General features: G+C 41.5%; 1 protein-coding gene across 1 annotated transcript in view; it reads left to right on the forward strand.

Moving 5' to 3' along the window:
* LOC114478823 (obscurin-like) overlaps window positions 1-22,524 on the forward strand; it is a gene marked incomplete at its 3' end in the record, with an annotated part of 63,086 nt that overhangs the window by 34,566 nt on the left and 5,996 nt on the right. The window contains exons 13-24 of the mRNA XM_028472103.1: window positions 441-731; window positions 6,328-8,040; window positions 9,281-9,562; window positions 9,626-9,707; window positions 12,590-12,714; window positions 14,641-14,838; window positions 14,907-14,939; window positions 16,428-16,526; window positions 18,397-18,615; window positions 21,741-21,774; window positions 21,999-22,075; window positions 22,146-22,244. Of these exons, the coding sequence (XP_028327904.1) occupies window positions 441-731; window positions 6,328-8,040; window positions 9,281-9,562; window positions 9,626-9,707; window positions 12,590-12,714; window positions 14,641-14,838; window positions 14,907-14,939; window positions 16,428-16,526; window positions 18,397-18,615; window positions 21,741-21,774; window positions 21,999-22,075; window positions 22,146-22,244 (3,252 nt within the window). The remainder of the gene's footprint in view (window positions 1-440; window positions 732-6,327; window positions 8,041-9,280; window positions 9,563-9,625; window positions 9,708-12,589; window positions 12,715-14,640; window positions 14,839-14,906; window positions 14,940-16,427; window positions 16,527-18,396; window positions 18,616-21,740; window positions 21,775-21,998; window positions 22,076-22,145; window positions 22,245-22,524) is intronic.

Genomic DNA, 22,524 nt, shown 5'->3' on the forward strand with positions numbered 1-22,524 from the left:
ATTTTATGTATTTTTTTTTGTTTTCTCTCATTTTGTGTACTTTAAGGGTTGTGTTTAACAGTTGTTTTGTGAGTTTTTAAATAATTTTGGGGTTTTTTGTTGACATTTTATTAACTTCCTCTGATTTTGTGTATTTTTGTTGTATTTTTGTGTATTTTTCTCTCATTTTGTGTACTTTGGTTGTTGTTTCCTTTGTTTTTTCAGTAACTTTGTATACTTCGCTCTCTTTTTTGTGTACTTTGTTGTTTTCTGTGTTTTTATGTATTTTTGTTGTCATTTTGTATATATTCTGTGGGATTTGACTCATTCCGCATGTTTGTTGTCCTTTTGTATATTTTTGTTATTTCTGTGTATTTATGTAGTTTTCATTGTGCGTGTGTGCGTTACACTGCGTTTCTTGCATGTTGCCTTTTACCTGACGGTTACCTCTGTGGTCACAGCCGTGCCCGACCCTCCGGAAGACCCTGAGCTCCTCAGTAAGAGCCAGCAGTCCGTCACCCTGTCGTGGTTCACTCCTCTCCATGACGGAGGCAGCCCCATCCTGGGATACAGGGTGGAGATGCGTGAGGTGGACAGCGCCCTGTGGATACCCTGTCACTCTGAGCCCGTGTGTAACACGGAGCTGGTGGTGGATCATCTCATCGCAGGAAGCAGCTACAGGTTCAGGGTGGGCGCCATCAACAAAGCTGGGGCCGGAGAACCGGTGGAGCTTCCTCAGACGGTGCAGCTTGGTGAGTAGATGTTTGTTTCCTCATTACAATCACCATCATCTTTTACAGGTGTGTCTCACCCGTGGAGGATGCAACACCCGCACTTTCATAAAAACAAAAAAAATCACCCCCTCACTTTTTACACAGGGATTCATTGTTGCCAATCTCAGCCAGACATTTGAAAAAGGGCCAAAATGTGGGACACAAAGAGCCAAAATCTAGGGAAAAAAGGAAACAAGTTTATTGAGCCAAAGGTAGCTTATTTTGTTGAAAAGTGGCAAAAAATGGTTAAAGAATCAACTAAAATTAGATAAGTGTTAAAAAGAACAAGGAAAAGGGGATATTTATAGTATAGACAAGAGGAGCTAAAATCAGAAAAAACTAAAAAGTGTGAAATGTTTTGGAAAAGGGGCAAAAATGTGACAAAGCAAGTTGCAAAAAGACCAAAGAAAAAAATGAAAAGTTTAAAACTTTCCCCCTTTTAAGGTTTTCTGGGGGAATAATAATTAAAATGAAGACATAAAGAGCCACATGTTGAGAATCACTGACTTAATAACAGATTCATTATGGTTTTAGTAAATTAATTTTAATATTTTAAATTGGGAGTCAACCGTACCCTTAGAACACCCTTACTTTATAACCACTGTTCCAGCTCTGCTTTTTTACTAATGCCATTATTCACTCTCTGGAGATTGTGAGTTACATATGTAACTACGGTTCTATGAATCCTGGATGACCACCAGAGGTGGTGCTCAAAGCACTGGATGTTCCATCTCACGCATGCACAGGTCAAGTAATTATATCAACTTAGTCACCTGTGACCTCTGGATGACCCAGAGAGTCTATATCTACCGGTGTCATCAGGTGATCTGTTCCTGCCAAAATCTTCTCGCGAGGGCACGAGGATCTTCAGTGACAGGATGCTCTAGCGGTCATCCAGGATTCATGGAACCGTAGTTACATCTGTAACTTTTGTACTATTTCATCCTTACTGACCGCCAGAGGCGGTGCTTAAAGCACTGGATGACTTATACCAGAAAGGTCACAAAAGAATCCTCACCTACTCAAGGCCTGAAGCTGTGGACAGCACGGCCATTGCCTCAGGCTGGACACCAGCAACGTTTACCCTGTAGAAACGTCCTAAGGTGCATGATGAGGACCGGGTAGCTGCAGCACAGATGTCCTGCAGGAGAATGTCCCTCAAGGTGACCCATGATGCAGCCAGGCCTCTAGTAGAATGGCACTTTATGCTCTGAGCCACCGGGATGCTCAGTGCACTATAGGCATACTGAATGACCTCCACAAGCCAGTGAGGGAGTCTCTGTTTAGAAAGAGCAATCCCCCTTCTACAGCCTCCATGGCGGAATGAAAATTCTATTTGTTGTTCTCAGGCTAGCTGTCGCCTCCATGTAAGCCCTAAGCGCCCACATGGGCACAGCCAACTCGATAGGCTGGTTCACATGATGAGGGGGCAACCGCTTTGGGCAAAAATGAAGGATTTGGCCTGAGACTCACCCCAGAGCCATCAGCCTTCCAGCACAGACATGCCTGGCTCACTGACAGCGCATGCAGATCCCCCACATGTTTTGCCATTGTCACAGCAAGAAGAAAGGCTGTCTTGAGAGACAGCCACTTTAAATCAGTGTGTCCCAGCGGCTCAAAGAGCAGCTGGCAAAGGGACTGAAGGACAATTTGCAAGTCCCGTGATGGCTCATGGCTCATGGGCCCGGCACGGTGTGAGCCTCTGAGTCCCTTTCAGAAACTGCTTGACCAGATAATACGATCTCACTGACTGGCCATCCACCTTTGCATGACTGGCTGAGATAGCAGCCAAATACACTCTGTGGGTGGAAGTAGTCCTGTTTTTGTCAAAAATGGACTGCAGGAAACGCAGTATTGCCACCACTGAACATGTTTCCGGCACCTTGTTGTGAGAGTCACACCACTCCACAAATAGCTTCCACCTGTTACCGTAAAGCGACCTGGTGGACAGTGCCCGACAGTTTAAGATTGTGTCTGCTACTGCCTGATTGCAGGATGCCAAAAGTGGGTCCACAACTGTAGGGGCCACAAGAACAGCTTCAGACGACCCGGACTCAGGTGCCATATGCGTCCGTTGACCTGAGCCGGGAGGTCTTTCCTCTCTGGAAGACGCCATGGTGTTCCCTGCAGGAGTTTGAGCAACAGCGGGAACCATGGTCTTCCCGGCCAGAATGGGGCAACCAGAAGCAGGCGGTGACCACCCTGCTGGACCCTGTGAAGCGTTGCTGATATGAGGGGGAGTGGAAGAAATGCATAAAGTAGGCCATCCTGCCAGGTTTGCCCCAGGGCATCCTGCCCGAGGGGGCTGGCCTTTTCTCTCAGTGAGAACCAGAGAGGGCAGTGGGTCGTAGCCTCTGAGGCAAAGAGGTCCACTGCTGCTCTGCAGAATGTGACCCATATCACAGCCACCACCTCTGGGTGAAGTCTCCACTCCCCGAATGGAGGCTTCTGACGGGGGAGGAGATCCGCGGTAGTGTTCTCGAGACCAGGAACATGCATTGCCCGGAGGCACAGGAAGTTGGGGTAAGCCCATGTGAGAAGCCAGTGTGTTTGGTCTCGCTGAAGGTAGGGGACCGGGACACTACCCAAGGGTCTGCGGTCTGCTCTTCCCAGCAGGTGGAGTTGTTCCTGGGAAAAGAGTCTGACGACCGGCCCCTGAGATTCAGGCGACTTTGTCCAGAACCCCTAGGTATCTGAGCAGATGAACGTGTGGCTGCACAGTGTTGCCGAGACAGGGGAGCAGTCAGCCATGGGTGTGGGTGATCTGCACCCAATCCTGCCAAATGTCCCTGCACAGAAGGGGCAGGGGGTGCCTTGCGTATACTGGCAAACTGCTGCCTCGCTTGGCCAACACACTACGCTCCAAGGCCTGCATCCCGCTTGGCCAAAGGTAGTGTTCTGCGACATGGCTCGGATAGGGCGCACGCTCGTCCCACACCTATTTCCGTTTTAAATCACAATCAACTCGAAAGTTGTTCTCTTTCTTGCTTCAACCATACGGTGCCTGTAAAAGGTCAGGTGAACGCTCTTAATAAATATTCACTAATACAAATTTCACGGTTAACAGAGGAAGAAAACGAGCAAATAAAACCAATTTCACTCAATGTGAGGTGGAGGTATTAATTGTTGAGGTGGATACACGCAGGAGAGCGTAGTTTGGTGACACTGCGCATTACAAATGACAGAAATGCAGATCGCCTTGTGTCACCACAGAGCGTCAAACTATGACTGAAGTGAAAAAGAAATCAGGCATAAAAGCGGAGGAGAAAATGTGGATCACTCTCCATAGGAAGACCATCTTTTCAAAAGAGCGCACCAGATCTCAGCCTGACAGACAAAAGGCTGGATGATCACTGGGGAACCCTCTGTGTTGTAACGAAGGCTGAGGCGGATACAGATGCACTATATGTGTCAGAAGCATGGGATTAAATAGTTTTTCCTTGTTTGAAATAATAAAGATGAACAGGTAGTCAAACACCTTTGGAACTATACGTAATTCACAAGATTTAATTTCAAGTAAAACCATTATTTTCATCAGTCCGACTCCCAGGATGTTTAAAGTTGGTGGTGCTGGGGTGAGTGAGGCCAGGGGCACAGCAGCCTTGTCCGCCTTCCCACAGTACCTCGTCCTCCCTTCCACCGCAGCCTCGTCCTCACACCGGCGTCTTCACGGGGGGGTTCTGCCTATAGCTCTCGCTGGTCTCTGAAGATACTCTCCTTCCAGAGTCTCCCTTTTGCCTCGTCCTCCAGCAGTGCAGTTTCCCGTTTCTCATGATTTTGTGCAGTCAAAGCTGCCGTGGAGGTGCGCGCATTATCTCGCCGTTTTTTTTTGTTTATAAGTCCCAAACATTGATTATAAGTGGTGTACGCTTTAATTTTTACATACGCAGCATTTATAAATGAGGCCCCAGGTGTGACAAAAGCATTTGCCTTTCGGTTGGGGACCGGGCCTTCATCCTACCCCATGCATGCCAAGGCCATGCTCATTGCCGGCTGCACAGTGCCACACCTGGACACCGAGCCACCAGCGTCACCAAACAGAGTACAGGATGCTGCCGTGGACAGCGCATCCTCCTCCTGAAGGTGGGATGGATTTGCGACAGGGTTAGCCATGTAGTCTGAAGCCCTGGGTTCTGTCTGTTATCCGAGCAAGATGGCCTTAATCTTTCGCAAACTCGGTGGTGAGAGCGTCCACCTTGTTCGCCAAAGCATCAACTTTCCTTGCCTTCCGAGGAGGATCACTGGACACCGCGCCATCACTCTTAGCACTGCCAGCGGCTGCCTGAAGGGGGGGCCATGCAGGAGACACACAAATGGCAGTCCATTCTTCTCCCACATAAGTAATAAATATTATTAATTATTATAATTAATAATATTATTATGAACTACAAAAGCACTCGGAGGGCGCAGACCTCCGCCTAGCAGCTGAAGCTCAGCCAACACGCTCTGGTCACGGTAGCATGGTAAACTCAGGAATACCATGACTACCTGTCAACATTGAGCTGTGTTACCATGACTACCTGTCAACGTTGAGCTGCTTGACTCTGAGAGAACCTATGACATCATCACAAGTTCCACAGTGTGGATAAGAAAATGAATGGGATATATATTTATATATACTGTATATATATATATATATATATATATATATATTTTCTTTTGGTAGCCAGAACATCACCAAAATGTAATCGCCTGTTCCTTGTCCAATTCATCAATTTTCCTGAAAATTTCATCCAAATTCGTTCATAACGCATGACTGACTGAGACAGACAGACAAACAGAATGACGGATTGACAGATAAACGGAGGGTAAAACATAACCATACCGCTCTTTGCTCTTGGCGGAGGTAATAATTACTGATTTGTATCAATAATTATTATATTGATAATTGTGTTAAGATTTAGTTTTCTTCATAATTATTATTAATTATTAATCAGTTATTAAATCACACCGCTGATAAGGAAGTGTGAGCGAGAAAACCAAACACCACTGAGCTGCAGTAACTTCAATGAAGGATCTTGACTCAGGCTAGTGAGTGCATCGGCCAGGAGTGATCAATTTAAGCACCCAGTGAATCTAACTGGAGCAACACCTGACAAAACCGCAGCGTGCACACTGCCATTTTTCTGTCATTTTGTGTTTTTTGGACTATATTTTGTATTTTTATTGCCATTTTGTCTGTTTTTGGAGTCATGTTGTGCATTTCTATTCTCGTTTAGTGTATTTTACCAGTATTTTGTGTTTTTGGAGTCATTTTGTGTATTTTTATAGTCATTTTTGTCAATTTTTGTCATTTTATATACTTTTTGTAATTTTGTGGGTTTTTGGAATACATTTGCATAGTGTTCTATCATTTTGTATGTTAAGGAGTTTTTTGTGTTTCTTTGGAATCATGTTTGTGTGTTTTTGTTTTGTATATTTTTGCAGTATTTTGTGAATTTCTTTTTGTGTCTGGCCTACATGGATGACCAGCCTATTATGTACCAAGTGTTTTTTCCAGATTTTTTAGCTGGACTGTGTCTAATGACAGCTGATATTATGTGAGTGAGAACCTTCTCCCTCTTTTTTTGCACAGATGCCAACCAGGCTGAGGAAACGTCTCAAACACTGGGTCAGCCCAGTTTGCCTCCTGAAGCCGCTGAAGAAGGCGACCTCCATGAGCTGTGGGAGGATTCTGCCAAGAAGCGGCGCATGAGTCGTGAGCCCACGCTGGACTCCATCACTGAACAGCCTGAAGATGAGCAGAAAAAGCCCACGGCTGCAGCTAAAGAGGAGACCAAAGTAGTAGAGGTGAAGCAGCAAAAAGAAGAACCCATAGTGGTAGAGGTCAAGCAGAAAAAAGAGGAGACCAAAGTGGTAGAGGTGAAACTGAAGAAAGAGGAGACCAAAGTGGTAGAGGTGAAGCAGCTAAAAGAAGAACCCAAAGTGGTAGAGATCAAGCAGAAAAAAGAGGAGACCAAAGTGGTAGAGGTGAAGCAGCAAAAAGAAGAACCCAAGGTGGTAGAGATCAAGCAGAAAAAAGAACCCAAAGTGGTAGAGGTCAAGCAGAAAAAAGAGGAGACCAAAGTGGTAGAGGTGAAGCAGCAAAAAGAAGAACCCAAGGTGGTAGAGATCAAGCAGAAAAAAGAAGAACCTAAAGTGGTAGAGGTCAAGCAGAAAAAAGAGGAGACCAAAGCATCAGAGGTAAAACCCAAGAAAGAGGAGACCAAAGTGGTGGAGGTGAAGCCGAAGAAAGAAGAATCCAAAGTGATCATTAGCTCTAGAGACGAGACCGTCTCCAAGAGCTCCTCGCTGGTGTCCTACCTGAAAAAGAGCAGCCAATCAGCTGTGACGGAGACTGACGTGGCAGAAACAATGTCCACAGAAAGGTTCTTCGCCCATTTCCAGATGGCAGAGCAGAAAACTGTTCAACCATCTGAGGGTAAAGCGGTGCAGCAGCAGATCTGCTCTGAGGAGGCGAGTGTCGTAGAAATTACCAAAGAAGATGAACCAGAGCTCCGCGAGGCTGCCATCAAGATCCAAGCTGCCTTCAAAGGCTACAAGGCCCGCAGGGACATGCGGCCTGTCTTCAAAGAAGTCTTCAAAGACCAAACAAAGGAACCCAACAGCACCATCCACATTGAGTGTGTGGCTGAGGGAAAGCCTGATAAGGTTCGTTGGTTAAAGGACGGCGAGCCGCTGACGGACGGGAAGCACCACCACATTGACATCTACAACGACGGCACGTGTTCCCTGGTCATCACCGCAGTGAGCACAAAGGACACGGGCGTCTACACGTGTGAGGTCACCAACAAGTTTGGAGTGTCGTCCCACAGCGGGAAGGTGACGGTGGGGACGGTCCGAGAGTCGTCGGGTCGACGCCCTCTGACCGTGGGCTACAGCGCAGACAGCGAGCCGGACAGCTCTTCTGGCAGCGAGATGGATGAATCACTGCGACAGGCGAGTCGTCGCCTACGTCGCCTGCTGCGAACACGCCTTCCTCCCGATGTGGAGGAAGAACCGTTCCTCAGCGCTGATGAGGGGAACCAGCAAGCTCCTGATCCACAGTCCTACCGCGAGGACGATGTCTACATTTACATCCGCTTTGACTCGCGAGTGGAAGCTGAAGTGGCCTCGCAGCGCTTCCAGGAGATGTTCACGGTCCACGGAGTACCTGTTGAGACCACCATCCTGCCGGCCGGACCACTGAAAGTGGAATTGCGAATCAGAAAGATGGGCTACAGCGAGGACGGTTCCCAGACACCCACACAGGAGAGACCAGCTCCTGCTTTCTTGACAGGTGCTCAAGGTAAGATGCACACTTGCGAAATTCTTCTGGTACATACCCGGCACACACCTGACATCGTTCAGCAGGCAATTCTGGCCAACATACCGCATGGAATGATGGCACTTGTACGCTTCGCTTCTGTTTGCCAGAACTTGGCCACAACCAAGCAATCACAATGCCAGATGTCAGATACGTATGGTACCGTATATGAGGGCCTCTTTTGCCTCACATCCACGTTAGTCGATGCTGACTTGCCATAATTTGGCCAAATGTGTTTTAAGATAACTGAATAGAAGAAGAGCTCCCCTAAGTGACCTTTTCTCTCCCTTAGACAGTGCGCTGACACGCTCTGGTGGCTGAAGTTAAAGAGTAATCACAAATTGTTGAAGACCCACAAACTCTGAGATTAGAAGTCCTTTTGTGTGTGAGTCCTTTGACTGTCTATGATTACTCCCTAACTTCAGCCACCAGAGCATGTCAGCGTACTGTTTAAGGGATAGTAAAGGTTCCTTAGGAGAGCTCTTCCTCTGCTTCATTGTCTACTACCAAACTACAGAGTTTGAACTGCCACCCCATGCGGTCACAACTGTTTTTTTATTCTCTTTCCGTAAAAAAAAAGAGGTTTACATTGACATTTTTAACTTTTCCTGGTTTTCTTAGAGCAACCAAAAGCAGCACAAGTTGTCATTTGGACTGGAAAAGCTACTAAATGATGTAAAAAGCTGCCAAACGATCTAATACTAAATTATCTAGAAAGCTACTAAATGATCAAAAAAGCTACTAAAAGGTCTAAAAATATACAAAATTATCTAAAAAGCTACAAATTGATCTATAAATCAGGCTGAATGTTTTACTTCAATAGAAAACAATGGGATGTTTACAGGCAGTGGGGCCGTGTGACATCATCAATCACATGATTTCAAGATGGAGGAACACAGGCTCTAGAACTGTAAAGTAGTCCTATTTTTAAAAGGCAATTATATGAATATGGCACAAAATAATGTGTTTTGTTAGACATAGATCTACTAATAAGGACATTTCAAAGGTTTTAGGATTTTTGTAAAAACAGTGGAGGATCCCTTTAAATCTTTCTAGAAAAAAAGAGCATTTTGATAGCCTTTAGCTGACTAACACTAGTCTATAACTGAAATATTCCAGATGATTAAATGTTGACTAAGTTGTTATTATGAGAGTGAAAGTATAACATATAGTAGCTCTACGTTTTCAAAGTACCAATAGAATGTGTGGATCTTGTGCACAGCCGCCCCGGTCTTCCTTACAGAGCTGCACAGCCAGGACGTTCCCGACGGGTATCCGGTCAGTTTTGATTGCGTGGTGATTGGGAAGCCGCCTCCCACAGTGCGCTGGTACAAAGATGGAAAACTGCTGGAGGAAAACGACCACTACATGATTAACGAGGACCAGGAGGGCTGCCACCAACTCATTATCACCGCCGTGCTGCCCACGGACATGGGCGTATACCGCTGTACGGCGGAGAACAGCAGCGGCATCGCAGCCACCAAGGCGGAGCTCCGGGTGGACAGTAAGAGACCTTTGTCACACTTTTCTTTCTTTGAGGCCAGTCTTTGTGAGTCTTTCCCTTCAGTGTCTTGCAGCTCTGATTACGACACGGCTGCAGACGCCACTGAGACGTCTTCCTACGTCAGCGCCAAGGGCTACGCCTCCAGGTGAGCTCAGTGTAATGATTCCATTTCTCCTTTATTTTAATATCATTTTGGGCAAATTAAGAATAAAGTAAAAATGTTAAGATTAAAGTTTCAATTTTAAGATTAAAATTGAAATTTTAGACTAAAGATGAAATGTTGAGATTAAAGTTAAAATGTCGAAAAAAAAGTTGAAATTTTGAGATCAAAGTCGAAATGTCAAGATTAAAGTTGAAATGTCAAGATTAAAGTTGAAATGTCGAGATTAAAGTTGAAATATCAAAAAAAGTTGAAATGTTGATAATAAAGTTGAGATGTCGAAAAAAAAAGTTGAAATTTTGAGATTGAAGTCGAAATGTTGAGATTAAAGTTTAAATGTTTAAAAAAAGTTAAAATTTCGAGATTAAAGTTGAAATGTAGAATTTTCGAGATCAAAGTTAAAATGTCGTGATTAAAATTAAAATGTTGAAAAAAAAAAGTTGAAATTTCGAGATCAATGTTAAAATGTTGTGATTAAAGTTAAAATGTTGAAAAAAAAAGTTGAAATTTCGAGATCAAAGTCGAAATGTTGAGATTAAAGTTGAATTGTCAAAAAAAGGAGTAATTTTGAGATTAAAGTTGAAACGTTGAGATAAAAGTTGAAATGTGGAACAAAAGTTATGTCGAAAAAAGTTGAAATTTTGAAATTAGAGTCAAAATGTAGAGATTGAAGTCGAAATGTTGAAAAAAAAGTTGAAATGTCAAAAAAAAGTTGAAATTTTGAGATCAAAGTCTAAATGTTGAGATTAAAGTTGAAATGTTTAGATTAAAGTCGAATTGGCAAGATTAAAGTTGAAATGTTGAAAAAAAAGTTGACATTTTGAGATCAAAGTTGAAATGTCGAATTAAAGTTGAAATTTTGAAATCAAAGTTGAAATATTGAGATTAAAGTTGTAATATCAAAAATAAATTGAAATTTGAGATGGAAGTCAAAATGTTAAAAAAAAGTTGAAATTTCAAGATCAAAATTGAAATGTCGAGATTAAATTTGAAATGTCGAGATTAAATTTGAAATGTTGAAATAAAGTCAAAATGTTGAGATTAAAGTTGAAATGTCGAAAAAAAAGTTGACATTTTGAGATCAAAGTTGAAATGTCGAGATTAAAGTTGAAATGTTGAAAAAAAAAGTTGAAATGTCTTGATTAGAGTCGAAATGTCGAGATAAAAGTGGAAGTTTTGAGATTAAAGTCGAAATGTCTGTAATAAAGTCAAAATATTGAGAATAAAATCAAAATTTTGAGATTGAAGTTGAAATTTTGAAAAAAAGTTGAAATTTTGAGAATAAAGTCAAAATATCAAGAATAAAGTTGTAAATAAATAAAATAAAGAATAAACTTCATTCTCAAAATTTCAACTTTAATCACAACATTTCAACTTCATTTTCAAAATTCAGACTTTAATTTCACCATTATATCTCAACTTTATTCTGGGAATTTCAACTTTAATTTCGACATTTCTACTTTGATCTCGTCTTTTCGACTTTATTGTTACTACCTCTGCCGAGAGAGAGGAAGGTTATGTTTTACCTTCTGTTTATCAGTCAGTGATTCTGTCTGTCAGTTAGCAAGAGAACTTGAAAAGTTATAAATGGATTTAGATGAAATTTGATGATGGTGATGTTCTGGCTACTAAAAGAAAATGTATAGATATACTGTATTTACTATATATATCCCATTCATTTTCCCGTCTACATTGTGGAACTTCTTGTTGATTATGTCATAGGTTATTTCACAGTCAACAGCTCATGCTGACAGGTAGTCATGGTAACACAGCTCAATGTTGACAGGTAGTCATGTAACACAGCTCAATGTTGATGGGTAGTCATGTAACACAGCTCATGCTGACAGGTAGTCATGGTAGCACAGCTCAATGTTGATGGGTAGTCATGTAACACAGCTCAATGTTAACAGGTTGTCATGATAACACAGCTCAATGTTGACTGGTAATCATGTAACACAGCTCAATGTTGACAGGTAGTCATGGTAACACAGCTCAATGTTGACAGGTAATCATGTAACACAGCTCAATGTTGACAGGTAGTCATGGTAACACAGCTCAATGTTGACAGGTAATCATGTAACACAGCTCAATGTTGACAGGTAGTCATGTAACACAGCTCAATGTTAACAGGTAGTCACGGTAACAGCTCAATGTTGACTGGTAATCATGTAACACAGTTCAATGTTGACAGGTAGTCATGGTAACACAGCTCAATCTTGACTGGTAATCATGTAACACAGCTCAATGTTGACGGGTAGTCATGGTAACACAGCTCAATGTTGACTGGTAATCATGTAACACAGCTCAATGTTGACAGGTAGTCATGGTAACACAGCTCAATCTTGACTGGTAATCATGTAACACAGTTCAATATTGACAGGTAGTCATGGTAACACAGCTCAATCTTGACTGGTAATCATGTAACACAGCTCAATGTTGACAGGTAGTCATGGTAACACAGCTCAATGTTGACTGGTAATCATGTAACACAGCTCAATGTTGACAGGTAGTCATAGTAACACAGCTCAATCTTGACTGGTAATCATGTAACACAGCTCAATGTTGACAGGTAGTCATAGTAACACAGCTCAATCTTGACTGGTAGTCATGTAGCACAGCTCAATGTTGACAGTTAGTCATGGTAATCCTGAGTTTACATGTTACCGTGACTGGAGCGTGTTGGCTGATCTTAAGATGCTTGGCGGAGGTCTGCGCTCTCCAAGTATTTTTCTAGTTTAGACTTTATTCTCGACATTTCAACTTTATTCTTGATTTGCCCAAAATGATTTTGTCCATTAAAAATGGCCCTAATCTTCCGTACATCCCTTTTTCACACACATCATCACCTGTTTAATGTGAACGTACAGCAGGGAAACGGAGGCCTTTGAGTCCGTGGCTGAGGACGACCAGCTGCCTCAGGTGTTGGACGAGCTTCACGACCTCCACGTCAGCCCGGGGACGCCTGTCGCTAAAATGCAGCTCACAGTCAAAGGTGTGTTTATTATTTATTACCACACTGCATCCATTAACACAAAAAATACGCACAAAACAACAGCAAAATATGGCTTAAGAAATACACAAAGTTACTGCAAGTTATGAATCTAGATTAGATTAATCTCTGTTAGCTGCTTCAACTAACCAAACACTCCCTGTCAGACAGGAGCTGTACTACAAACGTTGATCACCTATGATCATAACATGCTAATTTAAGCCAAGTGATTATAGCGTTGCTAAGGGGTGGAGATTGCAGCGTCTGACCAATCAATGGAGAGAACTGGCAGACTGAGTGTCTTTTCAATGAATGGAGGAACAGTTTATGATCTTAAACAAATATTATAAATATAAATCCATGATGACAGTGAATTAGTGCATTAGTGAATGAATTAATGACTTCAGCCGTCCGCACACACGGATCGACACACAGGCGTCATCATCTGACTGTAGATCAGTCTATTAGATATAAATCTATATCTTTCCTAAAGAATTGTATTTATAATTAATAATCTTCTTTTCTAAATGCAGCTGTCAGATCTGCACCAACCAAGATCTTTTATCAATGGACACGGTTACATGATGTTTTTTAATTCGGAATTATTTATTCTGAATTAAATAATTCTGAATTAGTGTTCTGCTTTGTGTTTACATGGAAATGATAATTCCCGAATTGAGATTTACATGGAAAACTGGTTTATTTGGCTTTAGATAAATTCACTTTAGGTCTGGGGGTTGGAAAGCTCAACACTTTAATTCTGAATGATTTAATTTGGATTAACTAATTCAAAGAAGAAAAAAAACATCATGTAACCGTTCCCACTATGACAACAAAACTAGAAGAAGGACTCCAAAACAAAAAAAACAACAAATTGCACCCAAAATGAGAAAAAAATGCAAAATGTCAACAAAAATAAACAATAAACCTCAAAAAAACATAAAAAGAGAGCAAAAGAGACAAAACAACAAAAGTATACAAATTGACTCTTAAATACCACAAAATGACAAAAAAATTATAATAATGAAATTAATTCAAAAACCCAAACAACAAGCACGCACACAAAATTAGAGTGAAAAATTATAAATGACAACAAAAACATGCAAAAATGACAATAGAAACACACAAAAACACTCCAAAAACACACAAAATGCAAAATGTAATTCAAAAACATAAAACAACACCCATATTGAGAAATAAATATGCAAATGACAGCATAAAAACTGAAAAAACACAAAATATACAAAACAACAAAAGTACACAACTTGACAAAACCGCAAAACACACACAAAATAAGAGAAAATTGAAAATAATTACAAAATGAATCCAAAAACACTAAACAACAAACACACCCAAAATAAGAGAAAAATATGTAAATTGAAAACAAAAACACACATAAACGACTCAAAAAACACAACATGAGAGTAAATTATTCAAAACAGCAACAACATAAATACACAAAATAACCAAAATGCGAGATCAAAATTACAAATTGACTTACAAAACCTCATAAAAAAGACTCCAAAAACACACAAAATTAAAAAAATTTAATCTAAAAAAATTTATCCAAAAACACAAAACAACAAATCAGAATGACAACAAAAATAGACAAAAAAAAAAGTATACAAATTAACTAAAAAACCACAAAACATACACACACAATGATAGAAAAACACAAAACAACAAGCACACACAAAATTTAAAGAGAACAACAAAAACACAAAAACCGACAATATAAACACAGAAATACTCCAAAAACACAAAGTGAAAACAAAATCACACAAAACGACATACAGTAAAAAACAAACAGAAACTACTCATGACACACAAATTCAGATCACAAACAATCACATGTTTTGTGATAGAAGTTGTGCGTTTTGTATGCACAGCAGTGTAGAAGTGATGATTGTGAGTGAGTTTGTCCTGCAGGTTTTCCCACACCCAGAGTTTACTGGTTCAAAGATGGCCACCCTCTGCGAGCATCACAGAGGATCAAGCTGTCCACGGAGAGAGACGTGCACAGCATGGACATCGTGGACGTGAAGCGGGCCGACGCGGGGGAGTACTCCGTGTACATCAGCAACGCAGCCGGCTCTGCGTACTCCTCGGCACGCCTCTCTGTGCTGAGTACGAGTGACACGGACACAGAAGTAGCCGATGTTTTCAGTCACAGTAACTGTTGCTTTCTGCCACAGGTCCAGGGGAGAAGATGACTGCAGATAAAACAGGTCCTGTCTGCATTATTTAACGTATTAAACCTCCTCTCAGTCAACTGTTCGCTAGTTAGTATTCATCATGGTGCTCAATGCTAGGCTAACGTTAGCACTATCACATTTTTAAAGATTTAGGTGAGGGCCCGTATTATAACACTGCATTAGCCTAGCATTAGCCTAACATTAACATTAGCTAGCATTAGCATTAACTAGCCTTAGCCTCACATTAACATTAGTTTAGCATTATTAATAATAATAATAATAATGCATCAATTTGTATAGCGCTTTTTTGGACACTCAAAGTCGCTTTACAGAATAAAGCACTATTCGCACGGGATTAGTTTTACCTAGAGACCACACGTAATAAATAAATGACCATGTGGCGCATTCGCACAGGATATTTTGCTGAAATTTACCGACATCTCTGGGATACGATGTTAATGCGCTGCATGAACCAAACTAAAAAATGTAAAAAAATTGATTGTTTTTTTTTTTTTTGTTTTATTAATTTAAAACTAGAAACAGGAAAACAGAAAAACAAACGAGTAGTGTTTTTCTGTTTTAAAATTTGATCTGGTTCTGTTTGTGTGATATTTGGATATTTACGAGGAAACTAGGACGAGAGCTTCATGTTTTAATCTCACCACACAGAGGAACACACAGATGATAAAATCATCTTGTATCATGTTGTCCACCTCACACTGATGACAGATGTGTCATTTGTGTGTCGATGACGTTTCGTTAAAGAGTTATTGAAGCTGAAAGTCCAAATTTGTGAATATATGCCAACTTTACTGGACAGTGTTACAGTCCAAATAGTATCCAGATAATCTGGTGACTGGGCGGACTTTTGTTCCTGGTCCAGACATAAAAAGAAGCAACGCATAAGTCACATTACTAGTGAATTGAAACGTTATTAATAATTTGGATACTGGATACTACTTGGAACGTATCACCACGAACATAAACGTGAGCAGTTTTTTCCTGAAACATCCACAGACTGAATGAAAACATGATTAGGACCAGAAAACTCAAAGAATGAAGGGTGCACAGATTCATATCCTGCCCATTTCTGTCCAAATCACAGAGATGTCTATTCACATTGGATTAGTATTATCATTACCATAAAAATGAATTAGCATTAGCCTAACATTAGCATTAGCCTAGCATTAATCTAACATTAGCATTAGCCTAGTTTTGGCAGTAGCTAGCATTTGCCTAGCATTTACTAGCATTAGCTTGTGTTGGTTCTCTTTCTAAATCTTTCTCTCATTGAATGTGTTTTTGTTGTCCTTTTGTTCATTTTTGTTGTTGTTTTGTCATTTAGTTTTTTTATTTTATTGTATTTGTTTTTGGAGTTATTTTGTGTATTTATGTTGTTGTTTTGCGTTGGAGTCCTTTTGTCTGTTTGTTGCTAGTGAATGCAAATATGATTTAAAAAAAAAAACAAAACATGTGTCCATCCAATGATGCGATGATGATGTGCTTGACGTTGTCTCGTAGACCTGAAGGGTCCGCTCTCCCCACCTCGTTTCCTGGAGAGGTTCAGCAACAGGAAGGTGAAACATGGAGCGAGCATCACCCTCTCCGTCAAAGTGGAAGGTTTGTCCCTGGTTTCATCCTCCTTCATACTGTGTATATATATATATATATATATATATGTATATACATTTTTTTTTTAACTTGTCTGCACATGCTGTCGAAGGTCAACACTACGAGTAGTGCAATGCATGTTTTATTATTGCAATTAAATAAATAAAATTATTTAAAAGCATAATTGTGACCATCACCAGCCCTCCCTAACGAAGGGTAAGAAATACTTTATTAAAGGGAGGATATTTAAAGAGAGGGCAGTGTTACACCTGGGAGAGGGGAAAGGGAACAGGGAAGAAGGAGTCAGGGTAGGAAATGAAAGGGATGGGGAAGAGTTGATAGTTTTTAAGTGAGAGTGAGATGTGATGTTGTAGTTGTGCATATTGTGTTGTGTAATCAGTGGGTGACGCAGCACCCAGCTTAGGTATAATGGTGGTAGACGTGAACAGAGGGAAGAATTGAGTGGTTATACCTAAAACTGGTATTTGGGATCAACGTGTCTAAGGATAAGCCCAGTACAAGTTTATCCCACAGCCTAAGGCCAGTGCATTCATGACCAATGTTTGTGCAAGAACTGCTTCTGCAAACCCAGGTGCCACCCAGGCCCGATATTGCAGCCAGGCTGGCAGCAACAATGGGAGCTAAGGACCCGCAGGCCACCCCCTCATGACAGAGCAGCCCCCCTAGACGCCCAGAGATCCTAGGCCGCCCCGGGCCAACACACCAGCCATAGATCCAAAAGCAGCTGTACCCAAGCACCCCAACCAGGTTTCGCTACCCCACACCAATCCGCCAGCATAGCCCCCCTCCCCTTACCCCCCCACATAGGCCACCGCCAATCACCAACACTTCAACACGAGACGCCCCCCTGACACCAGCACAGCAGAGGACACAGAGGACAGCAGGCCAACCCTGCCCAAGGCAGCACGGTGCCACATTGAACCACGACCAGTCCCTGAGCAGATGGCAGAAGAGAGTTCCCCGAAAGGCCAAACCCAAAGACCCACCCCTGAGACATTACAGGCCCAGCACGGCGCCCACAGGGGGTGGTGCGCCCAGCCAGCAGACCGGCGCTGCCTAACGGGGAGCGGCCAGGCCAAATGGCATAGGTCTGCATGTGCCACACACCGGCCCACGAGATCCGTTCAAGTGAGCAACATTCCCAGTCAAGGTGTGCCCCAGGGAGCAAAGCCAAAGTTCCCACACGAGCCTAGGGTACCCCACAGCAACAGCCACAGCTGCTACCCAGCGACCAAGGATGCAGGAGTCACCCCCGAGCAGTAGCTACCCCCAGAGCCACCCCCACCCCAGGCCCAGATCCCCCCGACCGGCCCACCCTCAAGTTAACCCAGATCCCCACCTTGGACCCAATCACCCCAGGCCCAGACCCCCCCGACCGGCCCATCCCCAAGCTAACCCAGCCGGCTCAGCACCACCCACCTCCCCACCAATACCCTGGATCGATAGGAGCCCCCACCAAGCGAGCAGGCGCAGGACTGAAAGAGGAGGAGGGGGGAAGGACAAGACAGGGAGACAGAAAGTAATAAAAAAGAGCATCAGAGAAACATGCAGGCCTCCCGCCCCAGGGCCCGTCCACATGTGCACGGAGGGGCAGGAAAGCCCCACCAAACAGCCTATGGACCACGAGTATATCCAGAGGCACAGCATACCCGCGCAGAGGCACCCAGATACCCCGAAACTACCCAGGCCCATCCCCCCCCAAGAGCCCCAGGGAGGGCCATGTCTACAGTTGAATTAGTGTCAGTAAAGAGTGATGCTAGAATATCAGGCTAAAAATTTTACACATTTAAAAAAAGAAATCCAATGTTCTTCAAAACAGGTTATTCTCCTTCATATATTATCGACCTTTGACCTCTAGGCTCTCCCACGCCCATGGTGTCGTGGCTGAAGGAGGAGTCCCAGGACGACGTGCTGTGGATCAAAGCTGACACTAAAGGTTATAAAATGGCGAGCTCGGGCTGTCAGCACAGCCTGATTCTGATGGACGTTGGCGCCGAGTACACTGGCACGTACACGTGTATTGCCGCTAACCGGGCCGGGCAGGCCGTCTGCACCGCCCGCTTGGAAGTGGACGAGGGTGAGGACCACCACACACACACACACGCACGTGCAAATGATAATGTAAACACACAAAACGACTGCAGAACACACAACAAAAACAAGACAATACTAGGGGTGTGACCAAATCTTGCGAGATTTTTTTTTAGAATTTTTTTTTTTTTTTCCATTTAATTCTTTTTTTTTTTTATTATTTTTATTAAAGATTTTGAACATTTTAACTGAACAACAAACAAGCAATAATAATAATAAAATAATAAATAAAAAAAGAAAATAATGAAAAATAAATTAATTAAATACATTTTAAAAGACATTCCCTTTTAATTCAAATTAATTCATTGATTTTTTTTTCCAATTGAACGTGCTTCATAACATCATGTAATAAATTAATATAGATTAAGAGGGTTTTTAGTAACTTAGTAATGTCAGTTTTCTACATAGCACGGACATAAATTTGTTAACGGATCTTTTAAAATGATAGTATTTATGTCTGAGCTGGGGGTTGAGTAGGAAAAGACGGGAACATTGATTTGATAAAACTATGGATTTGTAAATATTTTTAAAAATCTGCAGTAAACAATTTGTTATTTGTGACGCAGCTGATCAAAAGATGCAAACACATTTTCAAAAAACAAATCCTGCATCAAATGTATTCCTTTGATTTTCCACTGAGAAAAAGCAACTTCAAAAATCGCTGGATTAAACTTATGATTAAGTGTAATAGGGATGAGTACTGAAATACTTTGCCATTTAAAATGTTTTCTAATTTGATGCCAAATTTTTATAGTATGAGAGACTACAAGACTTTTGATTTTTGGAGTAGTAGTAGTTCTTTTTTAATCCTTGGAGTCTTTTTGTTCCAAAGGAATTGGGAAATTGAACTGTCCAGTTTAAAAAAAAAAAGAAGGCTTTAGTAAAAAAAAAAGACAAGGTTACTCCATTTGTCCAAATTCTGTTTTGTTTATTCATACATTGTAGAGAAATTAAGTTTAAAAAGACCAGAAAATTCTTGTGTAAAGTGAATCCCTGGATACCTAAAATTAGCTGATATCGTAAATGGATAGGAGCTAAATATGGTATTAGAGTGCTGGGCTGAACAGCAGATCAGAAAGAGAACACTTTTAGAGAAGTTAGTTTATATCCTGATATAAGTCCAAAATCTTTTAAAACAGACATAATAACTGGGAGAGATTCTTTAGTCTTGGACACGTACAACAATAGATCGTCAGCGTACAGTGAAACCTTATGCTCCGTTGTTCCCCTAAAGTATCCTGTAATAGTTCTTAATGTAATGGCCAATGGCTTGATTGCCAAGGCAAATAACAAAGATGATAACGGACATCCCTGTCTAGTGGCGCGCACTAGAGGGAAGTAAGAAGAACAAGAGGAACAGAGAACACAGAACAGTAGCACAGCACAAACTCTTGACTCTCCACTTTTTGAATCATTAAATAAAATGAAATTCACTTTCCAGATCAGAGTGTCTGGGAGCTTAACAACAACAAATAAACAAAATTAATAAATAAATAAAAACTACTGCCAAGGCCAGCTATTACCCAAAACTATAAAAAGTAATAAGTATATATAGTAAATATATATATATATACTGTACATATATACCAGTCTGGACATCATCTGGCAACGTCTTCAGTCAGTTGTTTCTGCTCCCACAATAATCTTTGACGTAGATCAAGCTGCATCCAAAGCTTCAGTTTCCTTCATCTGTAGCTAGCTCAATGCCAGCAACAGACTTCTCAGCATCTTGTTGATAAGCAAACTGGCTCTGGCTCCTTCCACCGTGATGGTCAACTTTGCAGGATAATATAGACTATGCGGTACGCCTGTACGCCTGTACGCCTGCCGCACGCAGCTTGGCTTTAACTTGCTTGAATGACGCCCAGAGTTTACTCACTTCTGAAGGGAACATTTCTTCTCCCCAGTATCTGCATCAAAAGATTTGTCACAAAGCGAGTGGGGTTTCCCGTTTCAGCATCTTCTTCGATCCCCATGTTCCTAATGTTCGATATGCGACTTCTATTTTCCAGATCCATGCATTTATCCCAGACCTTTTTTGACATTGTTTCATTTGATTTTTCCAGTATTGCAACTCAGTCACTAACATCAGTATGTGACCTTTGCATCTCCTGCTGCGTATTCACCGACTTTTCGTGGCTGCTAGTGAGTGTTTCTAACCATGTAGTAAGCCTGTCTCTGAGAGCTCCGGTGTCTTCCTTCGTATCTTGCCGGGCCGCGATCAGAGCATCACGTAGCTCTTTGCGTACGGTCCCAATCTTCGCCTCAATCTGCGCATCCATTTCCGCCAAAAACGATCTCGGCTCATCCCGTAATATCAGCTGAGTCCTCTGTCTGCACACCAGTCATCCTCAGCCCTTCCTAGAATCCTCCGATGCGGCCATTTAGCATGAAGCTAGGTGGCTAGCCTTGGCTGTAGTAAAGAGATAATAAAACATTTCAAAATACGCGTGTCTGTTGTCTGTTGGTCCAGTCATATATTTTGTCATTGTAGTTTTCTTAAAATCTTGTCTCGTTCTTGTGAGCTGAGTGTATCATCACACCCCGAGAAAATACACAAAACCAGTGATTTTAAAAATCTATAAATTTAAAGAAAAATACACAAAAGAATAACAAAACAAACAGAAAAATATCCAAAAAGACAATGAAAACACACAAAATGACTAGAAAAACACAGAAAAAGAACAACAATATGTAAAACGATAACCGAAATACACAAAAATGACTCAAAAAAAAAACATACAAAATTAAAAAAATATATAAAATGTACAAAATGACTCCAGGAAAGATAGAAAAACATACAAAAGGACAAGAAATTACACAAAACGAATATAAGAATATCATAAAAATATACAAAACAAAAACGTAAATACACAATATGGCTCCAAAAACATGCAAAATTACAGGAAAACACGCCACGTTTTTTATTTTGTTGTAATATAAAAAACGATCACAAAACAATTAGAAAATTACAGTAAAATAACAATAGAAAAAATAATAATAGAAATGACATACTGTATATAGATGGGCATTAAAACTTCATTTGAATGTGAAAGTGTGTAAATATAAATAAACGTGTTGTTTGGAGTGAATTGTTGCTGTTTTTTGTAGAAGTTCATGTGAAGAAGGAGTCGACGACCTCAGCGTGAGTTCAACCTTTTACACATGGTCCACGTTTGGAACGACAACAACGAAACACACCTTCTTCTTCTTCTTCTTCTTCTTCTTCTTCTTCTTCTTCTTCTTCTTCTTCTTCTCCTTCTTCTCCTTCTCCTTCTCCTTTTCCTTTTCCTTTTCCTTTTCCTTTTCCTTCTCCTTTTCCTTCTCCTTCTCCTTCTCCTTCTCCCTCTCCCTCTTCCTCTTCCTCAGGGTTCTGGGGATCACAGTGAGTCCTCCAGAGGACCAGGCTGCTGCAGCTGCTGCTGCTGCTGCAGCCACAGGCAAAGGTAACAGGATTCAAACCATCAACCATCATGATGATTGTTCCTTCTTCAAACATCTTCCTGTTCCTCTCAGAGGGTACCATGGCGTTCCTGGGTGAAGTAGGAACAGAGGAGTTCATCATGAAGCTTACGTCTCAGATCACTGAGATGGTCTCAGCAAAGTTCACACAAGGTAAGTGATAAGTCATCAACTGCTCGCACACATGTGACACCTTTAGCCCCGCCCAGGCTTTCTACACTCACTTCTCTCTGGTTTTACTCTCATTTTCTACTTTTTTCTTGTTTATTTGTTCGTTTATCATTTTCTCAATCTTACTCTCATTTATTGTCTTTTACAAGTGATTTTATGTATTTTTTTAATATGTGATTTTCTAGCGTTTTCTCTCATATACAGATTGCTAACAATCATTGGTCCAAACTAAAGTCACATGTTCTAAACTCTAACACAGTCA

This window comes from Gouania willdenowi, chromosome 17, assembly GCF_900634775.1.
Source record: "Gouania willdenowi chromosome 17, fGouWil2.1, whole genome shotgun sequence".
In the NCBI taxonomy this organism is placed as follows: Eukaryota; Metazoa; Chordata; class Actinopteri; order Blenniiformes; family Gobiesocidae; genus Gouania; species Gouania willdenowi.